Genomic DNA, 25,675 nt, shown 5'->3' on the forward strand with positions numbered 1-25,675 from the left:
TGGGCCGGGGGGGGCGGGGGGGGGGGGGGGGGGGTGTAGTCGCGTTCCGCTTTTCAACAATGCTTTTTTGATTGTCCTGTGAAAATCTTTACACAGATCGGTCTGAATTTAGTGTGGCTCAGCACAAAGTATTCCCGGAGCTGATTTGGAGGAAAATGTTGACGATATCAGGCAGTACAACAAGTAAAATACAAATTAGCAATTTAAATAATATTCCAATTCAAGGGTGAGGGTTCACACATTTTAACCAGAGAGGGTTTCATGTTCCCCGAATTAATTTTCGACGCTGATTTGAAAAATGTCTTTACATTTTTTTAGCACACCATTCAAACAAATATTTACATTGCTTTTAAGTTTGATGTATAAAAGCTAGCACAATATGCATTTTACCAAGCGTTATTGTTTATGGCCTGCGATTGGCTGGCAATCGGTTCAGGGTGTCCCCCGCCTACTGCCTGAAGACAGCCGGGATAGGCTCCAGCACCCCCCGAGGAGGATAAAGCGGAACGGAAAATGGATGGATGGATGTTTCAGAAAAAAAAATCCGCCTGTTGCTGAATTTAACTATTAAATCCTAAACATATATTATTAGATTACATTATATTGTTTTTATTATATGCTGATAATGATGATTAAGAAAAGCTGGTCTCGAGAAAAAAAAACGAGGTCAGATTCGGAATCAATGCTAAAAAAAAAAAAAAAAAGAAATCAAAATAATTCAACAGTTTTGGTCACACAGCGGCAATTTAATGGTCATCGTGCTGTTCTGTCCGGTCTGCTCACCTTGGCCACCTGGGGGCAGTATAAGACTGGTAGACAGACAGCGTATCGTTCTTTGAGACGTGTGTCTCTCTCTCACTTTATCAGTAGGCAACTAATATTAGCCATTCTTTGGAGAGGATAAAGAAAACATGACTGTGAGTACTGTTACATTGACTGTGTGCAAGTGTTACTGCACTATTTACGTTCACGTCATTGGTTAAAGGGATAAAGCACACAACATATAGATGCTACTTTGCATTAGCATTAAACTAGCGGACTGAAAGGCATAGAAACAGTGGCGAGGGCTATGTTTTTATATAGCTTTGTCCTCAGAGGACACACACAAAAAAAAAAAAAAAAAAAAAAGGTGCAAGGACGCCGCCATATCTCTGCGGGTTCATCGTCAATGCTGCAACATGTGGCCAGAAGTCATGTGCAGTGTGCGTACAGATCATGGGAACTTTGGCTTCGCGCACTCCCGCCCGATTGCGAGAACAATAAGGTTCACGCGTGATTCATCCCGGGGCTCTTCGTCAAACACCAGCGCTCAACAGGTCCGGGCCCGGCTTCCCCTTCCCGCCTCGCAGGGGCAAGATTCCTTCCTGCTGCCACCAGGCGCCCGTTGGAAAAATACAAGGCGCGTGATGGATGCTCGGGGTGAGGCGCGCATTTTTTTTGCAGCCGTGGGACGCCCGTGGCCTAATTGAGGCCTGCGCAGTAAATATGCTATGACAGCAAGTCTGCGTCACAATACGTGACCCTCCCCACCTTTGAACCGTCAAGTATTGCGACCGCAAAAGTGCATTGAAGTGTGTGAGGAGGCCCTCCGCTCCACATTCCGAGAAATCGAGCTTAAAGGGACAGTGTGTACAACTTTGGTTATTTCTCAATCTTCATTACTTCAAAACGCATCAATATCCATAACCTGCATAAAAATACATTCTATCACAGAAGTGTATGTTTTATGCAACTATAGGTGAAGTAATCGCTAATTATATTTCAGAGGGCCCCTGCAGGAGGCTGCCATGTTGTGCTGCCAGATTTTTGCTACAAATATTCGAAGGAGACAAACTTGGCAACGGACATCATCCAATCGTCATTACTTCAAAAACCCAGCATCAATATCCATAACCTGCATAAAAATACATTCTATCACAGAAGTGTATGTTTTATGCAACTATAGGTGAAGTAATCGCTAATTATATTTCAGAGGGCCCCTGCAGGAGGCTGCCATGTTGTGCTGCCAGATTTTTGCTACAAATATTCGAAGGAGACAAACTTGGCAACGGACATCATGACTACAAGATGAGAAATAAATGCCATGAACTTACCCCGTCACTTGAGGGGATACTACAAGTGGTATGTATTGTATTACTTTTCGCTTTTTAGAAAAAGGATGACCAAAAAAAAAATAGGTACATGGATGCTTCCTTTGATCATTGCACAAAAACAAATTGAAGTGCTTGGATTGTACAATAAACCTTTAATAAATAGCTTCATTAGTTTCCCATATTTACATCATAACCACCTCGACTTAATTGTCGCCATTTTTCATTTTCTTGGCTAATTTTAGGCACACAGAGAAAGAGGGAGAGGGCGGTTGGATTTTCGCTTCCTGTTTTGTTGTACTTTGTTCAAATGTGCAACTAGACCCACTCATACCGAAATGGGGAAGGGGGGGTGTCATAAAAATAAAAAATAAGGGCGGTTGAGGAGGGGGGTCTTCCAAAATCTGTCATTTTAGGTCACTTTATACAGCCTACTCAGGCTGGACAGTTTACAATGTGTAGCTCCAAATGTACATTTTGGTCCAGTATTTGATAACTAAAAAAAATATACATTGGTGTATAACATCCCCTTCTTGGACATAACTTAAAAATAATAATAATAATGGTGGACTGCATCAAACACTGGCTGTGGCCTGTAAAGAGGCCCACACGCTGCAGGTTGTCCAACCATAGTACAGTTCATTTTGAAACGTTCCGTGATGAAGAAGAATAAAACACAATTAACCAAAGTGAAATGCTTGTCATGTGAAAGGAGATGGACGTCCCATTTTTATACCATTCCAAAAAAAAAAAAAAAAAACAACAAAAGTTTTAAAAGGCTATACATATTTATATAGATAAAAAACACGATGTCTTGCTTTCGGCAGAAAAAAAAAAGATTAAAAAAAAAAGCAAAAAAATAACATATTGGCACAAATGTTAAACATGGTTGGCGAGTGACTTTGAAATGCACTTGAAGCGTTTACATTGACACAAAAACAATCGAGATTCATGGAGCTAAAGATGAAATGCAGCCGTAAATCATGATATCTGGTAGCTTATGAAGCAATTGTAGTTTGTGTCAAATCAAAATTTCGAAACATTTTGAGTGACATCATGCTGAACTGAAACTCTTAACCGAGAGTGAAGGTTCCCAGCCACAAAATAGAGTGGGGGGTCCATTTTTCAGAGTTCACAGATGGTATTCTATCTGTCCATTTTATGGTAACGCCTAATGTGTTTGTATGTTTTCAATCTTGAGGCGCTAAAAATATAACCTGTGATGGAGACACAAGGGAGGAAGTGGTTGAAAATGGAAACGCAAGGTGGGAACTGGGAGATGAGGGAGGAAGTGAGGAAGAAAAGCGCGGGGGGGGGGGGGGAATCCGAAATGGGGCACGAAAAAGGGCAAAATTAAAGCTAAAAGTGATTGATGGGCAAAATGGAGACAAGGTCCAACATTCAGGTGACTGAATGCAGGAAACGATGGAAAATGTGAGAGACGAGGCGGGAAGTTGGCCAAAATAGAAAGACTAGGCAAGAAATTTAGGAGGAACGGGGTCAAAATGGAGACACGACAGGAAATGGGCGAAAGAACAAAACAAAGTGGAGTATAAAGGGCCTAAATTGGGGTGTAATTTCAGATACCGGGTAAGTTGGGGAAAATGCAAACATGTCAAGAAGTGGGGAGGAGGCAAAAAGTCAAGACACACAAGACAAAAATTGGGGGGGGGAATAGGTACAGAGGACAGGACAAACTCAAGGCAATGCAGTAAATTGGGGGGGGGGAATAAAACTGAGAAGAAAGGCAGGAAATTGGATATGTAGGGGGGCTCCGATGGGAGCAATATGATCAGATTACAGCGCCTTGTCAGACCACAGTCGTCATACAGGTTACGTAATATCCATATACATCTGGATTTATTCTAGATAGTCATCTTAAGTCACTTGACGGCAACATTTGTGGAATTAAAAAAAATGGGGAAAAAAAACAACTCAGTGTACAGTGTGTGTTTGTGTGTCGGTGTTTGTTGAGAGAATGAACAGCGACGGTACAGTTGTAAAATTCCATCCGTTTTTTTTTTAAATTGTAAACAATCCATGGGAATTAAAGGGAATTTATGGGAAAATGACCAAACTTAAGGTTGGCTCTTATTTGGAAATTTAAATATAAATTGAGAAAGGAAGAGCTGAATCCTGACTAGAAGAAGCATATTTTGGATGTGATACATCACATGAAAGCAGCAGCTTGGCCAGAAAAGTTTCAGTCGCACGACGACACAAAAACTTAATTCTTCACAGTCCTAAACACTGCTTTACTGACGATTTGGTTTCTGCTTATGCTGTGAGTGTAGTGGGCAAGACTGGTTTATGTGTCAATTTTATTTCATGAAACCGTAACTGTGGATAGTGTGATAAACAAGGACTTTTCGGCAATGTATGTTTGTTTGCGATGATGTGAGGGAAATGGTTTTGGTTGACATTTACGAAGAACCAAGTGTTCTTTCCTGAAGCCCAATTCTTTTCCAATTTGCATTTGGATCTAAGAACGGCGCATCTATGTGAAAATAGCAGAAAAGTCACAGATATCAAAATCTTTGCCGAGATGCGGGGGAGGCCAGAGAATGGTCCCCCTTCTGCATGAAAGGGTTATGCAAAAATTCAGAGGCACGCTCGAGATTTTGCATTTTGAACGGGACTTTCTTTTGGTGGGGGGGGGGGGGGTATTTAAGTTCATTTCTGAATGGATTTGGCGGAGGGGTGAGTAATATTTAAGTCAATGTTTAGGCTTCTGTCCTGCAGACTTGATTGTGCAATAAAATATTTTAAACTACATATCCAAATAAATCACGGCCTTTATTTTTCTATTTTTTTAAATTAAAAATTAGATATTTACATTTATGCTTATTAATTTCCAAAATTCCCCATCTTAAGTTCCCATGGAAAATGACCAGAAATCTTGCACCGGTTTGCAACCCTAATGAACAGCGAAGACGACAGCTTTGAGCTGATCCATGTGGTCTCTACAGTGGTCTGCTTTCCCGGCCGGGTCCCTGCTAGCTATTCCCTCCAGACTGGCAGCGTGTGGCGAGTTAGTAACAGATTGAAAACCCAGCGCCACTCACACACTCACACTCGCACAAGAGTTCAAAAAGTGGTCCGAGGTTATACGCTGCTGTCGTCCAGCAGAGGCTCTTTCCCCTCGGCCCCACTGCCCTGCGGGCTGTGCGAGTGGCTTTGAGCCCCATTGCTGTGCTTCTTGTAGGCGCCGGGGCGGGCGCCGAGCCCCGTGTGCTCGGGGATGAACAGCGCCACCAGCAGGGAGAGCAGCACTGAGCAGGCGCCGAATAGGAAAGGAGGGCCCGGGATGATGGCGCTCTGGAAGGAAGGTTTGAGGGAGACCGCAGGAACGTGAGCCATGGGGACTGATTGCGTGTGCCGCTACAATGCGCTAAGTGGCAACCTTGGAGCTTGTGTCGCAGGCTGGTACCGTGCATACAAATGACATCGGCTGTGTCCAAATTCGCAGGCGGTCTTGGGAGGACCCTGCCTGTGAATTTGGACACAGCCGATGTTTGGCTGCTTTGTCAACCAAAGCAAATGCCCGAAAAGACATCGGAAGTCAGCTATTTAATTAGAAGGGGGCCTTTTTTTTAGCTTATGTTTCTTTGTTAACATCCCCCACGAATATTTGGAAAATTCAGCGCCCGAAGCCAGTTTGACTTAGCAACTTGAACTTTGGTAGGCGTGTCCATCATGAGTACACCCACAAAAGGAAGCCATGGTTCGGCTATTTCCGTGGACCCTTCAAAGAGTGTCATTTGTCTTCCCTGTTCGTACTCACCTCATCCGTGGGGTTAGCCATATTGGGTTTGCCGCCTTTCTCGGAGGCGTCTGTGTCGGTCAACTCCACGTGGAAAAGGTAAAAGACAAAGCCATAGAGAGCAGGACCCAGGCCGTTGCACAGGCCCCGGATCCCCGTGATCATGCCCTGGACCACGCCTGCAAGGACAAAAAAGGGAAATGGCGGGCGGCGGGTCAGCGCTTGCCGCGTTGTTCGCATAATGACTTGCAGACAAAAGGGGAGCTTGCTCGCCTTGTTGGTCCGGGTCGGCATTCCGGGACACAATGGCGCTGATGGCAGGGAACGTGATGCTGGACATGGCTGCTACGGCGCCAGCGGCCCACATCATCCTGCAACACAGGAGGATTATACCGTGACATCAGCTAACTAAACAATTCATTGGGTCATCCCAGCACGATCACAACTACGGCGAATTCATAGATCGATGGTTAAATGCAGAGGCCATTTGAGCTTTGTTGCTCACCAACACAGCAGCACCTATGAAGATAAATTTACCATGGCCCCTGATAGAGAACCTGAAATGGCCTCTGGTAGATAAAACCGCTGGTCTCGGGTTCATGAAAAAAATACATCTGCTGATTTAGTCAATGTCTCCCATTGGTGGCGAAAGGTGGAACTACAATAACAATGGGAAGCTGACGCTTCAAAACAACACTTAAAACGAACATTTTTTGGGGGAAAAATTAAAATACAACCAGATCTGCCCTTATTATTGAGTCGAAATGTCGGTCGGGTGCTACTGCATCGCAGCATGCCATTATTCTTGGATCTGAACCCAACGAATAGCTTTGAAAACCAGAAAAACATGTAGGGGCTGCTGTTGACGCTTACTGACCAGGGCTGCGAGCCAAAGCCGTACCAGGCCAGCTGGAGGATCTGGAAGCCGAGGCCCAGCAGGATGGTATTCTTGTTCCCGATGGATCGCATCAGGATGCCCAGCACTACCGTCTAAATGTCACACACACACACACGCACACGCACCGAAGCCGTGAGCACGCCTCTGACTAGACTCTCATTAATAGTAATAGTAATAACCCGATTACCTGAGCTAATATGGAGAGGATCCCCACTACGGCGATGAAGGCGGCCACCGTCTCCGACGAGAAGCGGATGACCTGATGAGTGTTTGGATAAAAGAGGTTAGAGGTCAGAGTGTGCTTTATTAACTTCATCAAGAACAGTCAGTAGCTTCAACTTGTCTATTTGTACAGTTAGCCCACACGCGCTACCATTTGTCACACTTGTAGAGGCCACGCAAGGAACTCAATGCCAAGTGTCTCGGACTGGATCGACCAGTTTGATAGGACACCATTTACATAATGTAAGTGACTCCCAGTAACCCAGGAGCATGAGTGTCTACATACAAGATGCATGTTGATGTTTTATGATCCTCTCTTTTTTAGGTTGCTGTTGCTACTTGATGCGCATCAACACGCACAAATCAACATAAAGGGGGGACCGGTTTTCAATCATGTACAGATTTTTGCTATTCACGACAGGGCTCGGCCCTCATCCCCATAGTACTAAATATATTGTATGTATGACTATTAAGAATGTTAAAACATTGCCTGTACAGTAAAACAAAAGGGGGCGGGGGGGTCCATGATGGCAACTGTGTCGACGAAAACAATTATTTCTATTTCGAAGGGGAGTGGGGGGAGGGAATGCAATTTAGAACAACCTAAAAACAATAAGCGTCATCTGATCGGCCTGTATTGGCGTTTCTAAGCGACAATCAAGAATCACGCCCAATGATGTCATCAATTGAGCGTCAAAGAGTTTTACCTGTCTAAGATAGAGGAAGAAGCTTGAGTACTGGCCCGCCTCAGGGAGGTAGGAGAGAAACACTGTGATGCAGATGAGCAGCACCGTCGAATCCTGGCCCACTTTGCGCAAAGACTGCGAGGTGATAACGTCAACAATAACATAGACATGTTTTAATACTACTGGAAAAAAAACCCCACACATAAGGTCTTGTGGGCAATAGGAGATGTGTGGCAGCCATTCTAATCCATTATTTTATCTGCGCATGTTTTAATACTACTGAAAAGAAAAAAAAACCCACACATAAGGTCACATAAGGTCTTGTGGGCAATAGGTGTGTGGCAGCCATTCTAATCCATTATTTTATCTGCTTCCTTGCCAATCATCAGTCGATGTTAAACTGCGTTGACATCCACGTCGAGTCATCCCTGTGTTTTATTCATTTATTTAAAAACCGTGTCTGCTAATCTTTTTTTGAGCATTAAAAATGACAAGCACAGCCGAAGGGGCCGACTCACCGCGAAGGGATCAGCCTGTTCCCAAGAGATGGGCGCACCCCACGACGCCGGCCTCATCTTCTCGGGAAGTGACTCGGGCACGGCCACCAGGATGAAGCAGATGTCCAGCAGCGCGATGGCCGTGGCCAAGATCACCACCAGGGTGTCGCCGTAGGCCACTGACAGGTAGGCGCCAATGGCCGGGCTTGTGACCAGGCTGGCCGCAAACGTGGCTGACACCTGACGGGGAAGAGGGTGTGGCAAAAAAATTGCCGTTTGGTGGCCAGAGTAGTTTGTGAGCCACAGTCTTAACTAGGGTTGCAGAAAGCTGCTTGTTTAGTCCCTTGGTTTCAAGACAACAATAGTCTTCCACTCATAATGACATCATGAACAGCTTACCAGACACTTAGCAACTTAAACACCTTTGCTTTGGTACTTCTAACTTGTACTGGTACCATATACTTGTGTTTCATTCAAGCTAATTTACCCAATTTACATTAAAAAAAAAAAAATCTCAAGGCACAGGTCACTAACAAAACAACAATGTAAAGTCAGGATAATGAACGGTAGGTATTTTTATATACACACTTTTCCGACAATCTCTTTTGAACAAGATTTTGATCAAACACGCTCGTGTGGTGCATTCGGGTCCATCTGTTTGTGCCACTACTAGTTTTAGTTTGGCAGGTTTGCGTGTCCTGTTTTTGAGACGGAGTTGACTGACTGGCTTTTGCACCTTGGGCAAAAGGGAGATTGTTGTAATGGGATCGCATTGGATTTCCTCACCAAGCCGTACGCCGTGCTCCTCTCATGCTCCTGCGTGATGTCGGCGACGTACGCAAAGATGACAGAGAAAGTGACTGCGAAGACCCCGGACATGGAGATGACAGCAAAGTACCACCTGGAGAAGGAGAGGAAAATCCGGGTCAGAGCAAGATCGGTGTCCGGCTGTGCCAGCTCACATTTTCATTCACTCGCTCACCATGGGCTGATCTTCATCAGCGGGATGGGTGCGCACGTGAAGAAGACCGTGAGCAGCAGGAAGGATTTGCGGCCCCAAACGTCCGACAAGGCCCCGATGAGGGGGGCGCTGAGAAATGACAGCAAGCCCTGCGGATGGGGAAACATGGAAAATCAAATAGATGAAGCATGAAGAAAAAGTAAACAAATGGACACGAGAGAGTTTCTGCAACATTTTTGTGCATTTCATTACATTCGTATGTAACAGTTGAAAATTTATTGTCGAAGGGGCTTGATTTTCTTCAGATATTTTATTTCTCTGTAACAAGATCTACCCATCTATCTAATATTTGTGACAAGTCGTAACATGTATTTTTCAACTATCGTTTTTCAGATTTTTAATTTTAACCTTGGACATTTTTGACTCTATTATTTGTGTATTTTTCAACTAATATGTCAACCAATCAACTGATATTTTTGCCAGTTATTTTCATATTATTTTCTGATATTTTTCTGTAAGAATAGTGTATTATGTTCCAAAATGTTTGGCTGATACTTTTGGTCTATATTTTGTCGCATACATTTTTGCCATTTTTAAAACACCGTATTTTAGACAACCCAAGTGTTCGTGGATGACTTGGGCCACTTTAGCAATGGCGACAATACTGACTATTATGCTCACTATAATGGTGATATGACATTTTCATCGTGCGTATCTCTCGTCTCGACAAATCCTACCTTGACGCCATGGATGAGGCCATTCATCAGGAAGGTGTGGTGGGGAAACGTCTGGTGCAGTACCTACAGAACAACACGCAGATAACACGGTGTAATGCTGGAGATTGTTGTGCTGCACAAATACAATCACGATACATATGAAGGACGCAAAGAGGAAAGGTGGAGGGGAAAGTGGAGTTCAAATCAATGGCGGCGCAGTTCAGAGTCCACACGTTGTTACGTGCGCACATAGTTAGCTTTGCTTCATCTGGCTCTCAGGCCAACAACTCAAGGCCTGTGCAAGTAGAATGGGTTGAAAGCATTAAAAAAGATGAAAATACATGCGGCGTTTACCGTGAGCATGGGGGTAGTGAGGAGACCCCACGCAAAAAACTCCAGGAAGATGACCACCACGGCATGGTAGACGCTGGGCTCACCGATTCCCTGTGGCTGCACAGAAAACACATGATCTTTAAATCGGACAGGAGGTGGCAAAGTGAAGCGTCTTCACCAGATTACTGAATCCAGTAATGCGCGGACAACAAACGAGAACTTTATTCATCATAGACACGGCACTGTGCCGGAATACGGCATACGACTGGGCTCGTTGAAGCTAATGTAGGAAACGGTGAGTGATATTTATCATCGTTTGTTTTTATAATGTCTGTCCTTCAAAATATGTCTTCACATGACAATGGTGACTAAAAAGTTTTGGGCTCGCTGTTTTAATAAAAAACTAAAAATATATGTATATTGTGCATTGTTGAAATCAATTCCCCAAATATTTGATAGTGACAGCACTAACATATTAGTGGGACAGTAGTTTTATTTCACAACTTTTTGGACTTTTGCCTTACAGTTAAAACATACTTTAAAAAACTCTTGCCCGACCAGTTTGTGATGGGGTTTATCCATTTGCAAACAGAACGATATTACAAAACATACACTTAAAGACACTCGCAGCCATTCAACTCGCCTGTGTGCACGTCGCCAATGTGACAACAACGCCTCCATCCATGCACACAATGTGTGACAGCCTCCTGTCGATGGATGTTGCAGCATCCACATGAAATAATAATGGGCTGCTTTGCTATTCACGAGCGCACGGGTGATAATGGAGGCTTCGACAGTCGGCACAATGGCCGTTATTGGAAGCGAGGGCCCCACTGGAATGGAGCCACATCTTTTCAGTTAAATGCTCACCACAGGTCCCGAGAAAGAAGCTTTCATAACCAAACCCAAACTCGCTGTCACATTATTCGGACCACTCACAGACTGGTCGTTGGAGACTTCAATGTTACTCCTCTATCGGCTTCACAAAACAACTCGACAACTCCAGTATGTTAGATGCCATCGTAAAACGAGGTCTTGTAAATTGGAAAATACTTTTTTATTTAGTCATCGATGATCGAACTAATACAGGTTTTAAATACAACACTTTGTTACAGCAGCGGTTATCGTTCAAGTGCTATATGAATTGGGTTGAGTTGTTTTAACTATGACATACACATTTTCAGAGGCAATGCTCAAGCTAAACCTGTTCTTAATAACTTCTATTGAAATGATTCATGACTTGGCGACAATTGCACTCCAACATGTTTTTAAAGGTAAGTCAATCCCAAGTGTAGCTGCTTTTAACTCGAGGTTAAAAAAAAATGCTGCCCCCCCCCATACCCATGATTCAGGTCTTTTAAAGCATTTTTTAAAATCCATTTTTCCATAACTTGTTCTTGCGCTGTAGTCCAACATGTTTTTAAAGGTAAGTCAATCCCAAGTGTAGATGCTTTTAACTCGAGTTTAAAAACTATGCTGCCCCCCATACCCATGATTCAGGTCTTTTAAAGCATTTTTTAAAATCCATTTTTCCATAACTTGTTCTTGCGCTGTAGGTTCGTTTTTAAATCGTTTTAGAAGATACTTTTTATTTCTGTACTTTTGCTTTTATGTCTTGTAACTTTTGTTTGTAAATATTTTTTAAAATGTTGTACATTTAATGATGTTAAGCACATTGAGTTACCTGGAGTATGACATACGCTATATATGTGAAGATTCGTTTTTAAGTCGTTTTAGAAGATACTTTTTGTACTTTTGCTTTTATATCTTGTAACTTTTGTTTGTAAATAATTTTTAAAATGTTGTACATTTAATGATGTTAAGCACATTGAGTTGCCTGGAGTATGAGATACGCTATATATGTGAAGCCGCCTTGTTTTGAACATTTATATAACTATGTACACATCAGATCGGTAAAAGTAGCATACGTGTTTTGACAGCCGACGTGCTAACTAAGCAAACAGGTAAAAACGGTGAGCTCCGTTGTGCCATGTGTGCGGCATCTTGTCTATAATGCTTTTATTTAGTAATTTATAGGTTACATCTGAATATTCAAAGCGGTAGATACAAATCGGTCACGACGAGAGCCGACGTACTAACTAAGCAAACAGGTAAAAACGGTGAGCTCCGTTGTGCCGTGTGTGCGACGTCTTGTCTATAATGTTTTTATTTAGTAATTCATAGGTTACAAATTTCATCTGTATTCAAAGCGGTAGATACAAATCGGTCACGACGAGTCGCGGAACTTGACGTCAGCTAACTAGCTTAGATTAGCGTCTCCCATCACTCTCGCTGGTGGTCAAATTTGGGCGAGCTAGACATTACCAACGTTGGATTGCTCGCTTTTTTTTGGGGGGGTGGGGGGAAGCACCGAGAGCTAGCGTACGTGAGCTAATGATTTGCTTCGGTTTAAGGTTGGGAAAGTCCCGACAAGAGCCGAGTTGACGTGTGAAACCAACAGCCAACATACATCGCTAGGCCCGCGAGCTAACCATTAGCCGCCTAGCCGTGGCTGCACAGTGCCTGTCTAACGGTTAACATTAACCCCCTAACACAAATTCAACACACAAACGCGGCTACAATCACATGTGTTATTTTAAAAAAAAAAGCTAAACAATTTTGGACAGCGACTTACATTTCGAGAAATAAATAAATATTTCACTCACACTCCCTCCATCTTTTATGATAATTTTCTTGGCCAGAAGAATGCTGCGGTTGAGCCGCTTCTTCTTCTTTTTCTCCCCCGTCATTGTTCACTGCTGTCCATCCTCGGTGGTCAGCGGGTCATTGTGGTGGCGCCTCAATAACAAAACAAGTCTCTGAGGCCGATGGCTACGCTCATTACACCCAGAATAAAACAGATAGCAGCGAGCTAACGAATGAGATGATTCCTCAACTCCACCATAGCGACACCACCTCGCTTCGAGCACTCTTCCGGAACCAAACATGGCCCCACCCCCTGAATCCATGCATTCGAGGCCGACGATTGGTCAATACGGCGAGCCGGCTTCAGATTGGTCGAGTAGAAATCAGTCGGTTCAGAATCAGAGGACAGAGCAGTTCATGGCGGGTTCGTGACGCAACGGAAATAGCCAAAAACGGTAAATATGCTTACCCTCCGCCCCCTTGCCTTAGTATGAGTTTTGATGCGTATTTGTGGAGTAAAAACAATAAAGCAACACATTTACGATAATGTGGAAATTCAGTAAATGATGAGAGGAGACAAAGGAGAGTCACATATTACCCAAAAGTGACGGTTTTCAAAGACTGTTTTATGCCTGCAACTTAAATGAGAATTACAAATCCTTTAACTTTGTATTTTATTTATTTGTGGGATTTACATTGGCATATAGTCTTAATGTAACTTGTTTAATTTTTACAGAATTTATCGTACCCTTTCTGAACCCCTGCAATTTTTTACAGGATTTACACCAAACCTGTATTAACCACTTTTTGATATATTGCTTTCTTTGAAAGTCAATTATGTGTTGATTTACATTTTTACCATTCTAGGACGCAAATAAGAAAATGGTCAGTTTATTTCAAGGAACAGGTCAGAAGTAGTTAGCTTGCCATAGATGCTACCTTTTGAAGATGTACAGGCATGCATATATGGAAGGAAAAATGTTAAGACGAGGAAATGTCAGTCTAAAAGGTAACAATAGGAAAATTGGATCAGTCAATGCACTACAACAAAACAGCAGCTGGAAATACTATGTACAGTACTAGAACTGTTATTTTTGTACAGTAAAAAAAAAGTTTTGCTCATACAATCCATATATCATCCTTGTGGATGTAATCCATATTTAGTACCTTGACAAAACAGTAAAATGACAATAGATTGGGTCGGTCTCAAACGGGAGCTGATGTCGTCTGACGGGCATGCTAAAATTGATGAAAAAAAAATACATGCAAATGTTTATTAATTTGTGGGTCAAATCTTTGTGTCTTTTCAGAATGGCATGGCGGATTGCATCAGATGCTCTGGCGGTGCTGCATATGGACACCGGGACATAGGTTTGCCACCTTGAAAGTGAACTATTGTGGCGAGATACGTTGTATTGATTATCAGTGTTTCCATTGCAACACTGGCAGACAAAAGTGCACACCACAACAAGGGTGGTGTTAACTGACTGTCGCGTCTTCCTCCTCCCTCTCCTCTTCATCAATATAAGGAATTTCCAGGTTGTCAAAGCTCCTGCTCAACGCTTGTTTGTCATCCACGGTGGAAGAGTTGGATGCGGCGAAGCACTCGGGCTTCATGACGTCTTCTGGCACGTGTCTGACTTGGCCTGTTGAGTCCACTGCCGGTGGCATGCTTGCCTTTGCTCCAAACACAATACATAAAAGATGTTACACACCTCTACCTTACAGTTCATGTGAAGTGGATGCACACAACACTGTGGAGCGACTACACATCAGTCTAGTGGAATGCTACATAACATCCTAAACAGTTTTTCAGATGAATGAAAGAGAGTGCTTTAAAAAAAAATAAAAATAAAAAAAGAAGTTGGACAGGAAAACACACTCAATACGCAAAATTTATGATACAGAAATGCCCAATTTAAATATTGTATAGGAGTATTTACGACACGTCATGAAATACACTTAAAACAAGACAAACACAGAATATATTGAGAGAGAAAGCAAGAGAATGGAAAACACAAATACTGAACAGTGTGATAATAACTTTTTTTGATTAGTTAAGCTGCGGTCCAACCCCATCCCCTTGCCGCCCCCTGAAGCAATGTGTCCCAGTTGTGTGAGAATGTGTGAGAAAAAAATAAATAAACTGAAAAAAAATCAACATTTTCAGTTCCAAGAGGCCAAGAGGAAGGTTAGACCACCTTACCACCTTACTAACCTTCTGAGTCCAGACTGCCGAGGCGTTCATCCAAACTCTCCGTGCTCATGGACGACGACGAGTCCAGGATCTCATTGTCCGAGTTCTCCTGCTCCAGATCGGGTAATGTGCAGGCCAGGTCCAACCTAGCGAGGGGTTACACAAAGGCTTAAATACCCACAAACAGAGTAAACCAAACAATGCACATGAAGCCATCGGCTTTTACTTTTCCTGCTTGATGGACTTGATTCTTTCAATGAGAGTCCGCTCATCTGAATCAGTCTGGTCGGGAATTTCCAGTTCAGATGGTTTTTCCACAATCTGCAGAGAGACAAGAGAAAAGCCATACATTACGTGACGAGTCTCAATAGGTGCATAAGTGAATAAGCGGCTTAAAGCTCTTTGGGCAGTCACTGTATGATATAGATACTATGGTATTTTTATATATTTATCTGTAATATTTTAAGCATTATTGCTTTAGCTGTCATTAAATTGTGATGGTGTACCTAATGTGCTTAATGTCAAACTTTAGTTTGTTTCCTTTTTTTTCTTTAAATATTAGTATACTTTTGGTTGATATTTTTCTTTTTTGTATTTCTTGTGTGTATTTTTTCTGTAATGTTATTGAGCTACCGGTACTTTTAATATTGTGTATTATTATTATTATTTTTATTATTATTATTACCGTGTTTTGTCTCTTCAGCTTGAGTTGATTGACAGCCAAAGCCTCAGCATACTCCAGCTCCTGGATGTTCTGCAGCTTCTCCTTGTAGCGCCTGAACTGCTCCGAGATGAGGATTTCCACGCACCTGAACACGCACATGCAAACACGCACGTCAAGGCGCAACCCAAGCACTTGTGATTCTTGTGATTGTGACTCACGTGGTCGTCTTGGCCACGTCCTTCATGCCGAGGAAGGGGTCGTCGGAATTGGGGGAGCGCAGGATGCATGGGGCGAAGACGATGGCGAGGGAGCTTGGCGTCATCTTGTTGTAATTTTCCTCATTGGCAACCCTGGAAAACAAACACACAACTTGTACGCACGTTTGGTGCAGAAATCTGCGATTGATTGATCACGTCGACCTACACGTGGACGCTACAAGTCTCGGACAACATTTACACAAATTCAGCGTTGGAAAAAAAGATCGAAGGCACACACGTCCGCACTGGCTTCCTCGTGACACAAAGCCGACCAGCATGTCTCAGATATTTTCTGGCGTTTCAAACGCTAATGTCGACAATTTAAAATGATGCTCGTAACAGCTGAATAAAATGTCTTTTTACCGGACAAGGTGGAAGATGAGCCGCTCCAACGTGTTATAATTGGCGAGGGGAAGTTCATCCACCTTTTGGTACACTGCCCGTATTCTCTCAGCCCTCTCTGGAAACTCTGCAAACAAAGAAGCGAAAGGGTCAATGAACTTCCAGAACATCAGAGATGGGGCTGAACGATTTCAGGAAAAGATGGTCACCATTGCACATTCATACGGACTCACCCACAGCATGCAGGAAGTCACTGTAGAGAGAGAAAGTCATGAGCGGGTCAGGAAGCTCTCTGAGCCAACGTTTCACCAGGCCTGTGATGGTGTGGATGGGGTAGTTCTCCAGATTGGCCGCCTCGGGATCTAATGCGAGAAAAAGAGTGCGCGTCACCAAAAGTTGAGACTTTCTCTCAAGAAGCACCAAAGGTACCGGTACATTCTCCACAAGTACTTTTTTTCGTGATGCCATCAAAAGAGGGTCAACAGCAGCTGGGGTTAACATGCAGCCATGTATTCCGATTAGAAGGAAATGGAATGAAAATGCTCCATATAAACACCTCAATTGGAATAAAAAAAAATTCACACGGGTGGTACATTCCTTTTGCTAATCCAAACATGCTCTTGAAAATCAAAGTTTACGCACTTTAAAATGGTACTGTCCTTTGATGGTAGAACTTGTTTTAAACTACTTAACCCTAACCCTAACTTGCATTTTTAAAATTTTCTAGAACATTTTGATGCAATTTTCATCTGATGTGTATTTCTAATCAAATGTGTGTTATTGTCGAGAGAACAATTGAAGATATTTCCTTTTATTTTGAGCATTATAGCTTTGGCTCTTGTTAGTGTGTCAGATGTTTTAGCATGTGCAACTACCACAACCAAATCACTGAGTTCATGAAATTTCTATGATAGTGACATTTTGACCCAGGAGTGAATTTGGAATTTGGAATGCATTTTTTTCCGAAAAATGTTATTCCAAATGCATTATTATTGTGATACAGTATATCAAGCTATGTGTAATGAAATTTCTATGATCGTGACATTTTGACCCAGGAGTGAATTTGGAATGTATTTTCTTCCGAAAAATGTTATTCCAAATACATTATTATTGTGATACAGTATATCAAGCTATGTGTAATTGTGCGTCGATCTAGCGCAACTTACTCATCTCCATGATTTGATGGAGTTCCCGGGCACGGCACGCGGAGCCCGACTTGCGATAGATGCCCTCGGTGTAGAGGCCGTTCATCTCCACGTGCATCAGCAGCAGCTCCACCACCTTGGGCACGGGGTTGGCCTTGCTGGTCAGGACGCAAACGTGGACCCCGAAGTGAAGGCCACCGGGTACGCTGTCATCCTGTCACAAAGAAATATGACATCAGTTGTGTGTGTGCACGCGCATGTGCGTGTATATTTTTGTTTTGAGCACTTCCTGAAGGCCTCGGTTTCTTACCTGCCGGGCACAGCGTGTTGAGCAGTCAGTGATGATTTTGGTCAAGCATTTCTTGTGACATATTAACTTGCAGGCTGCAAGACAAACACGAGTCAGTCACACACAATTTGAAAAACACTGATCGAACGTATTAACTGGATGAAAAAAATTGTTTCAACATTTTGAACATTCTTTACTGTCAGCACTAAGTGTTAAATGGATATCAGCCACTATACAAAATTACATAAAATCGTGACAACATTTGAGTCAAACATTTATGTATGTCATTCATAATATTTTTTTAGATATATTTCCTCAACTTATTTGTCAATTTTTTTTTCCGTCCCCGTGTAAACGTACCGCTGCACATGTAGGCTTTCTCCATTCCCCAGATGTAGGAGCCGCACAGGTCACATGACTGCATGATGTTCACTTGGTAGGTGCTGAAGCGGTGATCAAGTGGACCATCAGGCTGCCGCAACAAAAACAAAATATTTAGCAAGTTTTCATGCACGTACTTTATTTTAACTCCTGCAGTAAAATCTGTAAGAATTTACACAGTCGACTTACACATTTGTCCTTTTTCCTTCTCTTCTTTGTCGTCTTGGCAGCCTGAAGGAAGCCAGAGTGTTTTCTTATCGTATTCGGCATAACACATTTAAATGCATAATACGACAGCAAAAGTGACCTTGACCGGCTCCGAGTCCATCCTCTTGATCTCGCCCCTTATGAAGCCGTCCAGCATGGACTGAAACAAGTTGATCACAAGCGACACCTCGCTCTTATTCTTCGAGCCGGCAAGAGAGCTGACTTTGTTTTGGTAGCCTTTCATTAGATCTTTGTAGCCGATCTGAGGCTTCTGTGGAGTGCATACAGAGCATTAAATGAAGAAAAACTTCAGAGTCTCCATGTATATAGTACAGGTAGAGTATGGACATGTGGTGCACTGACCTGCACAGAGAACATGCCTTTAATGGTCTCTCTGAACTGCATGGTGGCCGTGAGGAAGATGCTCTCTGTTGGTGACAGCTCTTTGATTCGTGTTCGCAAGTCATTCACCTGAGTAAGAAAAGGCAGAGAAGAGAAAGTGCACACATTTACGGTATAAAATGATTCAGTTATAAGAGCTGATTGGGGAAAAATAATAATTTCAAAAGATAACACTTGCCCACAAGATTGGAACATTTGTGTTTTCTTTGACGATTTTTTTTTTTTTTACCATACTTTGACCATAAAAGGTGTTTTCCTCACTTGGTTGCCGAGAAATTCGTCCAGGTTGCGCAGCTCTTTGGGGTCTTGGATCTCACGGTCCAGTGAGACGTTCCACCGCAGGGCCCGTGTGGCCCGGCTGATTTTGATGGTTGGGTTGCGAACCACACGCCCGGAGTTCTGCTCGGGCATCTTGTAGGAGTGGGGCTTGTAGCTGGGCAAGGTCACTACAGGGAAACAAACACATTTAAGTTGTTTAAATGTCACGGAATATTGAATTTTTATCTGCTACAATCTTAAATCTACACCAAAACCCAAATACTGTTACTGTCATATATTGTAAGGGCACTGTACGAATGTCCCAATATATAATATTGGGATATACTGTACGTATAGCATGTTAACAACATAAATGATTGCGATATTAGTTGTATGGTAATCCACTGGCATTGAAATATGATACTGTTGTCATGCTATCTGTTATGACCATATGTGTATAAATTCAACAAATACCAATATTGCAATACATTATCTTTTCCAATAGACTATCAATACACCAGCACCAAGTATCAGTATTGTGATGTGTCCTATCATTACCCCGATCGATTGATGGACTAGAATTGATATCTTGTCCCACTCCAACAACAGGTCATGCTATCTGTTATGACCCAGTGTATAAACTCAACAAATACCAATATTGCGATACATTACCTTTTCCAATAGACTATCAATACACCAGCACCAAGCATCAGTATTGTGATGTGTCCGATCATTACCCCGATCGATTGACGGACTAGAATTGATATCTTGTCCCACTCCAACAACACTTCTGCGTCTAGTTAGTTACTGGCCACCAGATGGAAGCATTATAAAATCACACTTCTGCTTATCCTGCCTTCAGCAAGCCATCTCGATTTGAGCTTACAAACACTTACCAGCTTTATCTTCCGAGGGAGTGTCATTGTTGGTGGACACCTTAGGCGCCCGCTTGCGCAGGAATCTACTAAGAAACCAAATTCTGTGGCAAAAACAATTTTCATTCAGCAACATGTTTCAATTGACACAAACAAGTGGGTGGATGTTGAGGGTGGGGTTGTACTTCTCAGGGGTGGTGAGTTGCGATTGGTTGGTTCGTTGTAATCCTGAGTCCTCATTGGAGCTCCTGGCAGGAAGGCTGTACCTGGACCCGTCAGGCTCTGTGGGGATCTGTGTTGGATGCAAGCGTGTCAATGGTTTAAAAAAAAATAATAAATTAAATCAGACGGAAAAAAAAAGTCCTCCCAGCCCATCTCCTGCAGTTCTCCCACCACCACACCATTTACATGGCATTTAAAGACCTTCACCCTGAAATGCATTGTCATGCAAAACTGCACCATGTGTTATGGACACCAGCCTTTTTTTTTGACATACTCATGCGTGTGCACAAACACACACACACACACACACACACATGACATACTCATGCGTGTGCACAAACACCCACACACACACAAAAAGGCTTTTTTTTAGGTAATTTTTTAGATTGTAAGCAACTTGTTGGCTTCAACTGTTGATACTGTATCAACCTGGATTGTATCATTTTATATGAGTTTATAATTAACATAAGTAAGATTATCTCAAAATAAAAAATGAGAATACAATAAAGGAAAAAAAATGAAAGCAAAATAATACAATATTTTTTATAGAATTAACAATAAATTTACATGATTTTGAAAAAATAAACTAAAAAAAAAAAAAAATGGAAAATTATGAGTTGTCGAGCAGCGCGGTCCGAGTGGTTTGCATGGCTGCCTCACAGTCGAATCTCAGCACAGGCCCTTCTGTGTGGACTTTGTAGGTTTATGTATTGGTTACTTGCCAAATGATGGCAAATGATGTACCCAATTCAAGAACGCACCTAATGCACAAGTCAGAATGTTGAGGGTCTTTCTCAATGAATCAGAAACAAGCTGTAGAAACGGAAAGAAGCGTTCCCCTTTCTTTCTATAAGCAAGAGCGGATTCTTATGCTCATCGACAAGTCCCACAACATTGCAGCCATTCATCTTTTTTTGGGGAACATGTACATGCAAGTCGTGCAATGCGCAGCACCCAAATGAAAGAAAAATACAATATTTTTGATAGAATTAACAATAAATTTACATGATTTTGAGAAAAAATAAACTAAAAAAAAAAAAAATTTTAAATTATGAGTTGTAGAGCAGCGCGGTCCGAGTGGTTTGCATGGCTGCCTCACAGTCGAATCTCAGCACAGGCCCTTCTGTGTGGACTTTGTAGGTTCATGTATTGGTTACTTGGCAAATGATGTACCCAATTCAAGAACGCACCTAATGCACAAGTCAGAATGTTGAGGGTCTTTCTCAATGAATCAGAAACAAGCTGTAGAAACGGAAAGAAGCGTTCCCCTTTCTTTCTATAAGCAAGAGCGGATTCTTATGCTCATCGACAAGTCCCACAACATTGCAGCCATTCATCTTTTTTTGGGGAACATGTACATGCAAGTCGTGCAATGCGCAGCACCCTTCTCTGCTTTGTACCTTGACCTGAGATTTGAGGGCACGGACATCCACACTACTGGCTGAAGTCTTCAGGGTAGACGCGCGTGGGCTGAAGGGGGGGAGTGGAAAGCTCCAGTACTCGCTCTCCTTGGAGCCGGCAAAGTTAATCATCAAGCCGCTGCGAGCGTAGGCTAAGCGGCGCTTGCGCTTGGGATTTTTCCGCAAGCGTACCCTGACCTGACAGGGGGCCAGGGAGATTGATGAAGCATGTGTCCTCAAGAGCTTGTGGGGCTTCATATATGAGCAGCCTCCATTTGTGTGTCAAGTACAAATAAAAATGCAAAACAATGTTTCTAAAATGTTTGTCGTGTTACCTCGCTAGCAGATGGTGAGCTGTCGGAGCCAGATGAGCTGATCCTGGACAGTTCATCAGCGGACATGGACTTCCCCCTGTCCCTGTGGCGGTTGGGAGTATGATTGGAATTAAAACGTGTGACTTCAGGTGAAGTGCATACGTACCTGTCTTGTGTGTGCAAAAGCTACAACATTCCTTTTGCAGTTATTAAAAGTAAATAAATAACCCCACAACAACAAAAAATATTCCTAAAACATTCCTAAAAAGTTATCAGTCCTTCTCATGACTACAGGTGAGGTAAGGCCACATCCGGCTAGATTGTGCAAAATACCTGTCTTGTGTGTGCAAAAGCTACAACAACATTCCTTTTGCAGTTATTAAAAATAAATAAATAAATAAATAAAACCCCGACAACAACAAAAAATATTCCTAAAACATCCCTAAAAAGTTATCAGTCCTTCTCATGACTACGGGTGAGGTAAGGCCACATCCGGCTAGATTGTGCAAAGACTAACAACATCCATTCTGTCTGTATTTCTATCCCAAATGTATAAGTAGGTCTGGGGTGTTCAGGCATCCAATGTTATGTATTGTGACCTCAAATAAAATACCTTGCATGTCTAGTCTTTAGAAAAGCTAAAATCCACATACGTTCTCCATTCTTAAAGTGACTTTGGATGAGGAACAGCACTAATCCAGGTAGGTGCATATATCATCGACTTGTCTACACTTACCGGAAGTCATCTCTGCGCTTGCCTTGCCGCCTGCTCACCTCCGGACTCGATTCGTCGCTCATTCTCTCCCGCCACCTCTCGGCCTTCTCCTTAAAGTCGCCTGTGTCTTTGTAGCGCTGGAGGGAGCTGCTCTTAGGGGAGTCAGCGGTACCAGTCGTGTCATCGCTACCCACTCTGGGGTCCAAAGGCAGGGACAGGGGCCGGTTGAGGGATGGCGGAGAACCGTGACCACCTCGTCTCTCCCTGCTTGCAGTGGACTGACCCATGACAGTGTCAGCCTGCTCACTTCTGTTAGGGCTCACCTCCACTTTTTGCTGCCGACGTAGACCTTTTCTTGATGGGCTGCGTGGTAGTATACGTTTTGGTGATCTACTCCCATTCATTACATTTTTTGTTTGGATAATACAAAAAAAAATATATAAAAGCACCTACTTAGTTCTGGCGGGTCGAACTTCTGTTGAATTCTTTTCACTGCTTGTTTTGTGCTCTTTCTGCGACCTCTTGAGTGAAGCCCGCCACGCCGTCTGGATCACTGAGGCAGCTTTACTTCGGTTCTCGTGAAACTCACGCCAATTCCTCTGGAATGATACAATGAAACTATATGCTCGGCCGCAGTTTTCTCTTACGTCGTTACAAGGTCATCAAGATGCTGGACGGGGAAGTTAAGGTGCACTCAGTCCCTACGTCTCCTAACATCCAAACTTGACAGTGAGAGGTGAAGTGATACCCGTGTATCGTGTGTGAATCCTACCTGTATAATGAGTGAGGCATCTCTCTTCTGCAGGAAGTGCATCCTTATCAGACATGCACGGAACCAGCGCTGCAGGACGACGATGTGACGCCTCACTTCCTTGTTCAGGGTGTCCTGCAGCAGCTGCCTCTCCTTTTCTTTAAGGAACACCTACAGTACAATAATAGTAAGGAATAGTAACTGCAAATGATGTTTTGCCCGTTAATTATATCTGATCTTACTTTGGTTTTTCCTATTTGGTAGGTGCTCTGATCCAAGTCCATGCTGATGAAGAGCTTAGTGATGTGTTCCGGGGACTCGGTGGACTCTTTTGGAAGCAACATTCGGAATTTTTCAACAAATTCCTGTCAGCGAAACACAAGACATTAGCTCTCTAATGTACTGTAAAGCAGACATAATAGCCACGAACGAGCACCTTAAAAGTGTATTTGGCATTGTAGCCAGATTTCTGTACTTGAATCATCTCCAAGAGGCCTGTGTAGCGAATCTGCTGGCGCACAAGCTCATCGTCCAAGTGAAATTCTTTCTGCAAAAAAAACAAAAAAAAAACTAAATGAAAGCTGCAAGAAGTTAAAAATAGGCCCTACATTGTTCATGCCGAATCCATGAAATGTTGATCAAACTTTGACGTCCTGATGGCGATTAGATGGCATAGGCAAACACGCTTTGGAATTTCACCCATATGTGTAGTATACCTGCTTATGATTGAGGCTCATTTTGGGCAAATTCCCTTGCTGGAGTATGAGCTGGAATGTGCACAAAATAGATGACTTTCCGTTAAATTTTGGTTATGGGTCTTTAAAGGGGAAGTGAAGTCAAAAATTGCCTTGGTAAAAATCAAAATAGCTTCCCGTTTTTATCCGTCACAGAGGTTTGCCATTTTGCCACTTGCTGTTGACTAAAATGACATCACAGTCGGTCAGGGCTCGAGTAATAACAAATCACGACTCACCTGTTTTCTGGGTTTGGTCATGTGATGTTCGCAAGCACTGAGGCGGTGTGATGTCATTTTCAGACTAGAGTAATTGGCAAAATGGCTGCCCCCCGAGATGGATAAAAGTGGTCGGATTTGGCTGCTTAATTCATATTCCATAAACGCAATATTAATCAGAATACCGTGTTTGGACTCGTGGAGACGCCAAGAACATATCAAGAACGTTTTTTACTTGACTTCTCCTGTCAGATTTTTTAGTGCATCCTGTTAACATCAACAAGTCCACCAGATTTTGTGTAGATCTGTGAAACTGTTGTTAGTGGTAATTATGTTTTATTTTTAGGGGACCTATTGTTGGGGACCACTGAAATATATTTTTCCCACTAGGATACACAAGCTTGCAGAAGTTGGTGAGTTTTTGGGTATGCAGATGATTCAACCGGCAATGCCTGGTGCTCTGGCAACAAATACTTTCACGTGGAGGGCAACATTACATAATATGAATGACATGCAAAGGTGTACCTTTTCCGCATTGGAGCGCAAGCAGAAAATAAAGAAAGGGTTGGCTTTTCCGATGGTGTCCATCAGCTTTGTGAGTGATGCCTGTGAGGAGAGTAAGGAGTGTCAATAACTCTCTGTGTTTGGTTTAATGAATAGCCAGTAGCTAAAAAGGATGCAGACGGACCTGAAACTGAGCGCAAACGGTCGCAGTCGCAGGCCAACAGGCGAATTTACGATTGCGATTGTGCGCCACGAGACCCACAACTTGCTGGAGTGAGCGTAAATTCATAAGATTCTGATGGGACGGGGAGAAAACAAAGAACATTCAAGTCCACACTAAAGCAATCAGGACAATCAGAGGATCGCTTCACCTTTGGAATAAGTTGCTTCTGTCGACCGGATCTAGTTTTCCTGCAGAAAATATACATCATCAACACCGCATTTCCCCATGTAATGGTGCTGAGTTACTCAATGCAAGTGTTGCCATTTATGTGAGCAACACTGTTGGAAGTGGTTCAGCAGCATCATTGAATTGAGGTCGTTGCAGTTGCACGTCTTTTCACTCACTTCCTTTTTTCGAAGTTGGTAAAGATGTCCTCAAAGACGTCAAGGGGATGTTCGTCAGAGCGATCGAAGGAGAAGTCCAGCGTACCGCTGTTACTACAGATATCAAACAATGCTCTTACTCTTATAGTAACTTCAGGTGAGGTGCAGACATACTTGTCTAGTGTGGGGGGAAAAGCGACCACTAAATCACTTTGACACAAATGACCACACAATGACCTCAAAAACTGTGAAAAAAATGCTAGTAGGGACGTTGAAATATTAGTACCTGGAAAGTCTGTCCAAGCGGCTGCTGCTGTGTTTCATGTCTTTGAGGGATTTTCGGGAGGACTGTCTGGCGGCCACTGGGGTGACAAACACAAAGCAGACGTATGACACATAGCGGCCGCACTTTCCAACAATTATCCTCTGAAGCTACCCACTC

At 42.9% G+C, this 25,675-nt stretch overlaps 2 protein-coding genes across 2 annotated transcripts; both read right to left on the reverse strand.

Annotated features, from left to right (window-relative positions):
• Nucleotides 1-4,867: 4,867 nt before the first annotated feature.
• On the reverse strand, nt 4,868-13,123 carry mfsd14a2 (major facilitator superfamily domain containing 14A2). The gene is made up of 12 exons (XM_019856758.1): nt 12,833-13,123; nt 10,188-10,283; nt 9,855-9,917; nt 9,139-9,266; nt 8,943-9,057; nt 8,178-8,396; nt 7,681-7,794; nt 6,939-7,010; nt 6,731-6,843; nt 6,127-6,224; nt 5,875-6,032; nt 4,868-5,408 (listed from the first exon to the last, which is right to left on the reverse strand). The coding sequence occupies exons 1-12, from the start codon at nt 12,914-12,916 to the stop codon at nt 5,196-5,198; spliced, it is 1,473 nt and encodes a 490-aa protein (XP_019712317.1). The 5' UTR covers nt 12,917-13,123; the 3' UTR covers nt 4,868-5,195.
• Nucleotides 13,124-13,687: 564 nt separating this feature from the next.
• LOC109507377 (unconventional myosin-IXb-like) lies at nt 13,688-25,660 on the reverse strand. The gene is made up of 28 exons (XM_019856756.1): nt 25,520-25,660; nt 25,255-25,347; nt 25,059-25,098; nt 24,872-24,982; nt 24,709-24,789; nt 23,668-23,778; nt 23,474-23,596; nt 23,253-23,402; nt 22,934-23,079; nt 22,502-22,843; nt 21,787-21,868; nt 21,452-21,649; nt 20,015-20,121; nt 19,851-19,933; nt 18,958-19,142; nt 18,658-18,765; nt 18,395-18,565; nt 18,277-18,318; nt 18,067-18,178; nt 17,728-17,801; nt 17,439-17,631; nt 16,506-16,634; nt 16,294-16,399; nt 15,892-16,023; nt 15,695-15,818; nt 15,236-15,330; nt 15,031-15,155; nt 13,688-14,494 (listed from the first exon to the last, which is right to left on the reverse strand). The coding sequence occupies exons 1-28, from the start codon at nt 25,555-25,557 to the stop codon at nt 14,292-14,294; spliced, it is 3,504 nt and encodes a 1,167-aa protein (XP_019712315.1). The 5' UTR covers nt 25,558-25,660; the 3' UTR covers nt 13,688-14,291.
• Between the last annotated feature and the right edge of the window lie 15 nt (nt 25,661-25,675).

The sequence above is a fragment of the Hippocampus comes genome, unplaced genomic scaffold (genome assembly GCF_001891065.2).
Source record: "Hippocampus comes isolate QL1 unplaced genomic scaffold, H_comes_QL1_v1.1 scaffold105, whole genome shotgun sequence".
Lineage (NCBI taxonomy): Eukaryota > Metazoa > Chordata > Actinopteri > Syngnathiformes > Syngnathidae > Hippocampus > Hippocampus comes.

Coding starts and splice junctions, on each gene's coding strand:
- mfsd14a2 (XM_019856758.1), bottom strand. CDS start 12,916: ATGACGGGGGAGAAAAAGAAGAAGAAGCGGCTCAACCGCAGCATTCTT. Junction 9,267..9,854: donor GCCTCATCCATGGCGTCAAG/GTAGGATTTGTC, acceptor CCCCATCCGCAG/GGCTTGCTGTCATTTCTCAG. Junction 8,397..8,942: donor GGAGCACGGCGTACGGCTTG/GTGAGGAAATCC, acceptor CTTCCCCGTCAG/GTGTCAGCCACGTTTGCGGC.
- LOC109507377 (XM_019856756.1), bottom strand. CDS start 25,557: ATGAAACACAGCAGCAGCCGCTTGGACAGACTTTCCAG. Junction 25,348..25,519: donor CGCTTGGACAGACTTTCCAG/GTACTAATATTT, acceptor TGATATCTGTAG/TAACAGCGGTACGCTGGACT. Junction 17,802..18,066: donor GAAAGCCTACATGTGCAGCG/GTACGTTTACAC, acceptor TTTGTCTTGCAG/CCTGCAAGTTAATATGTCAC.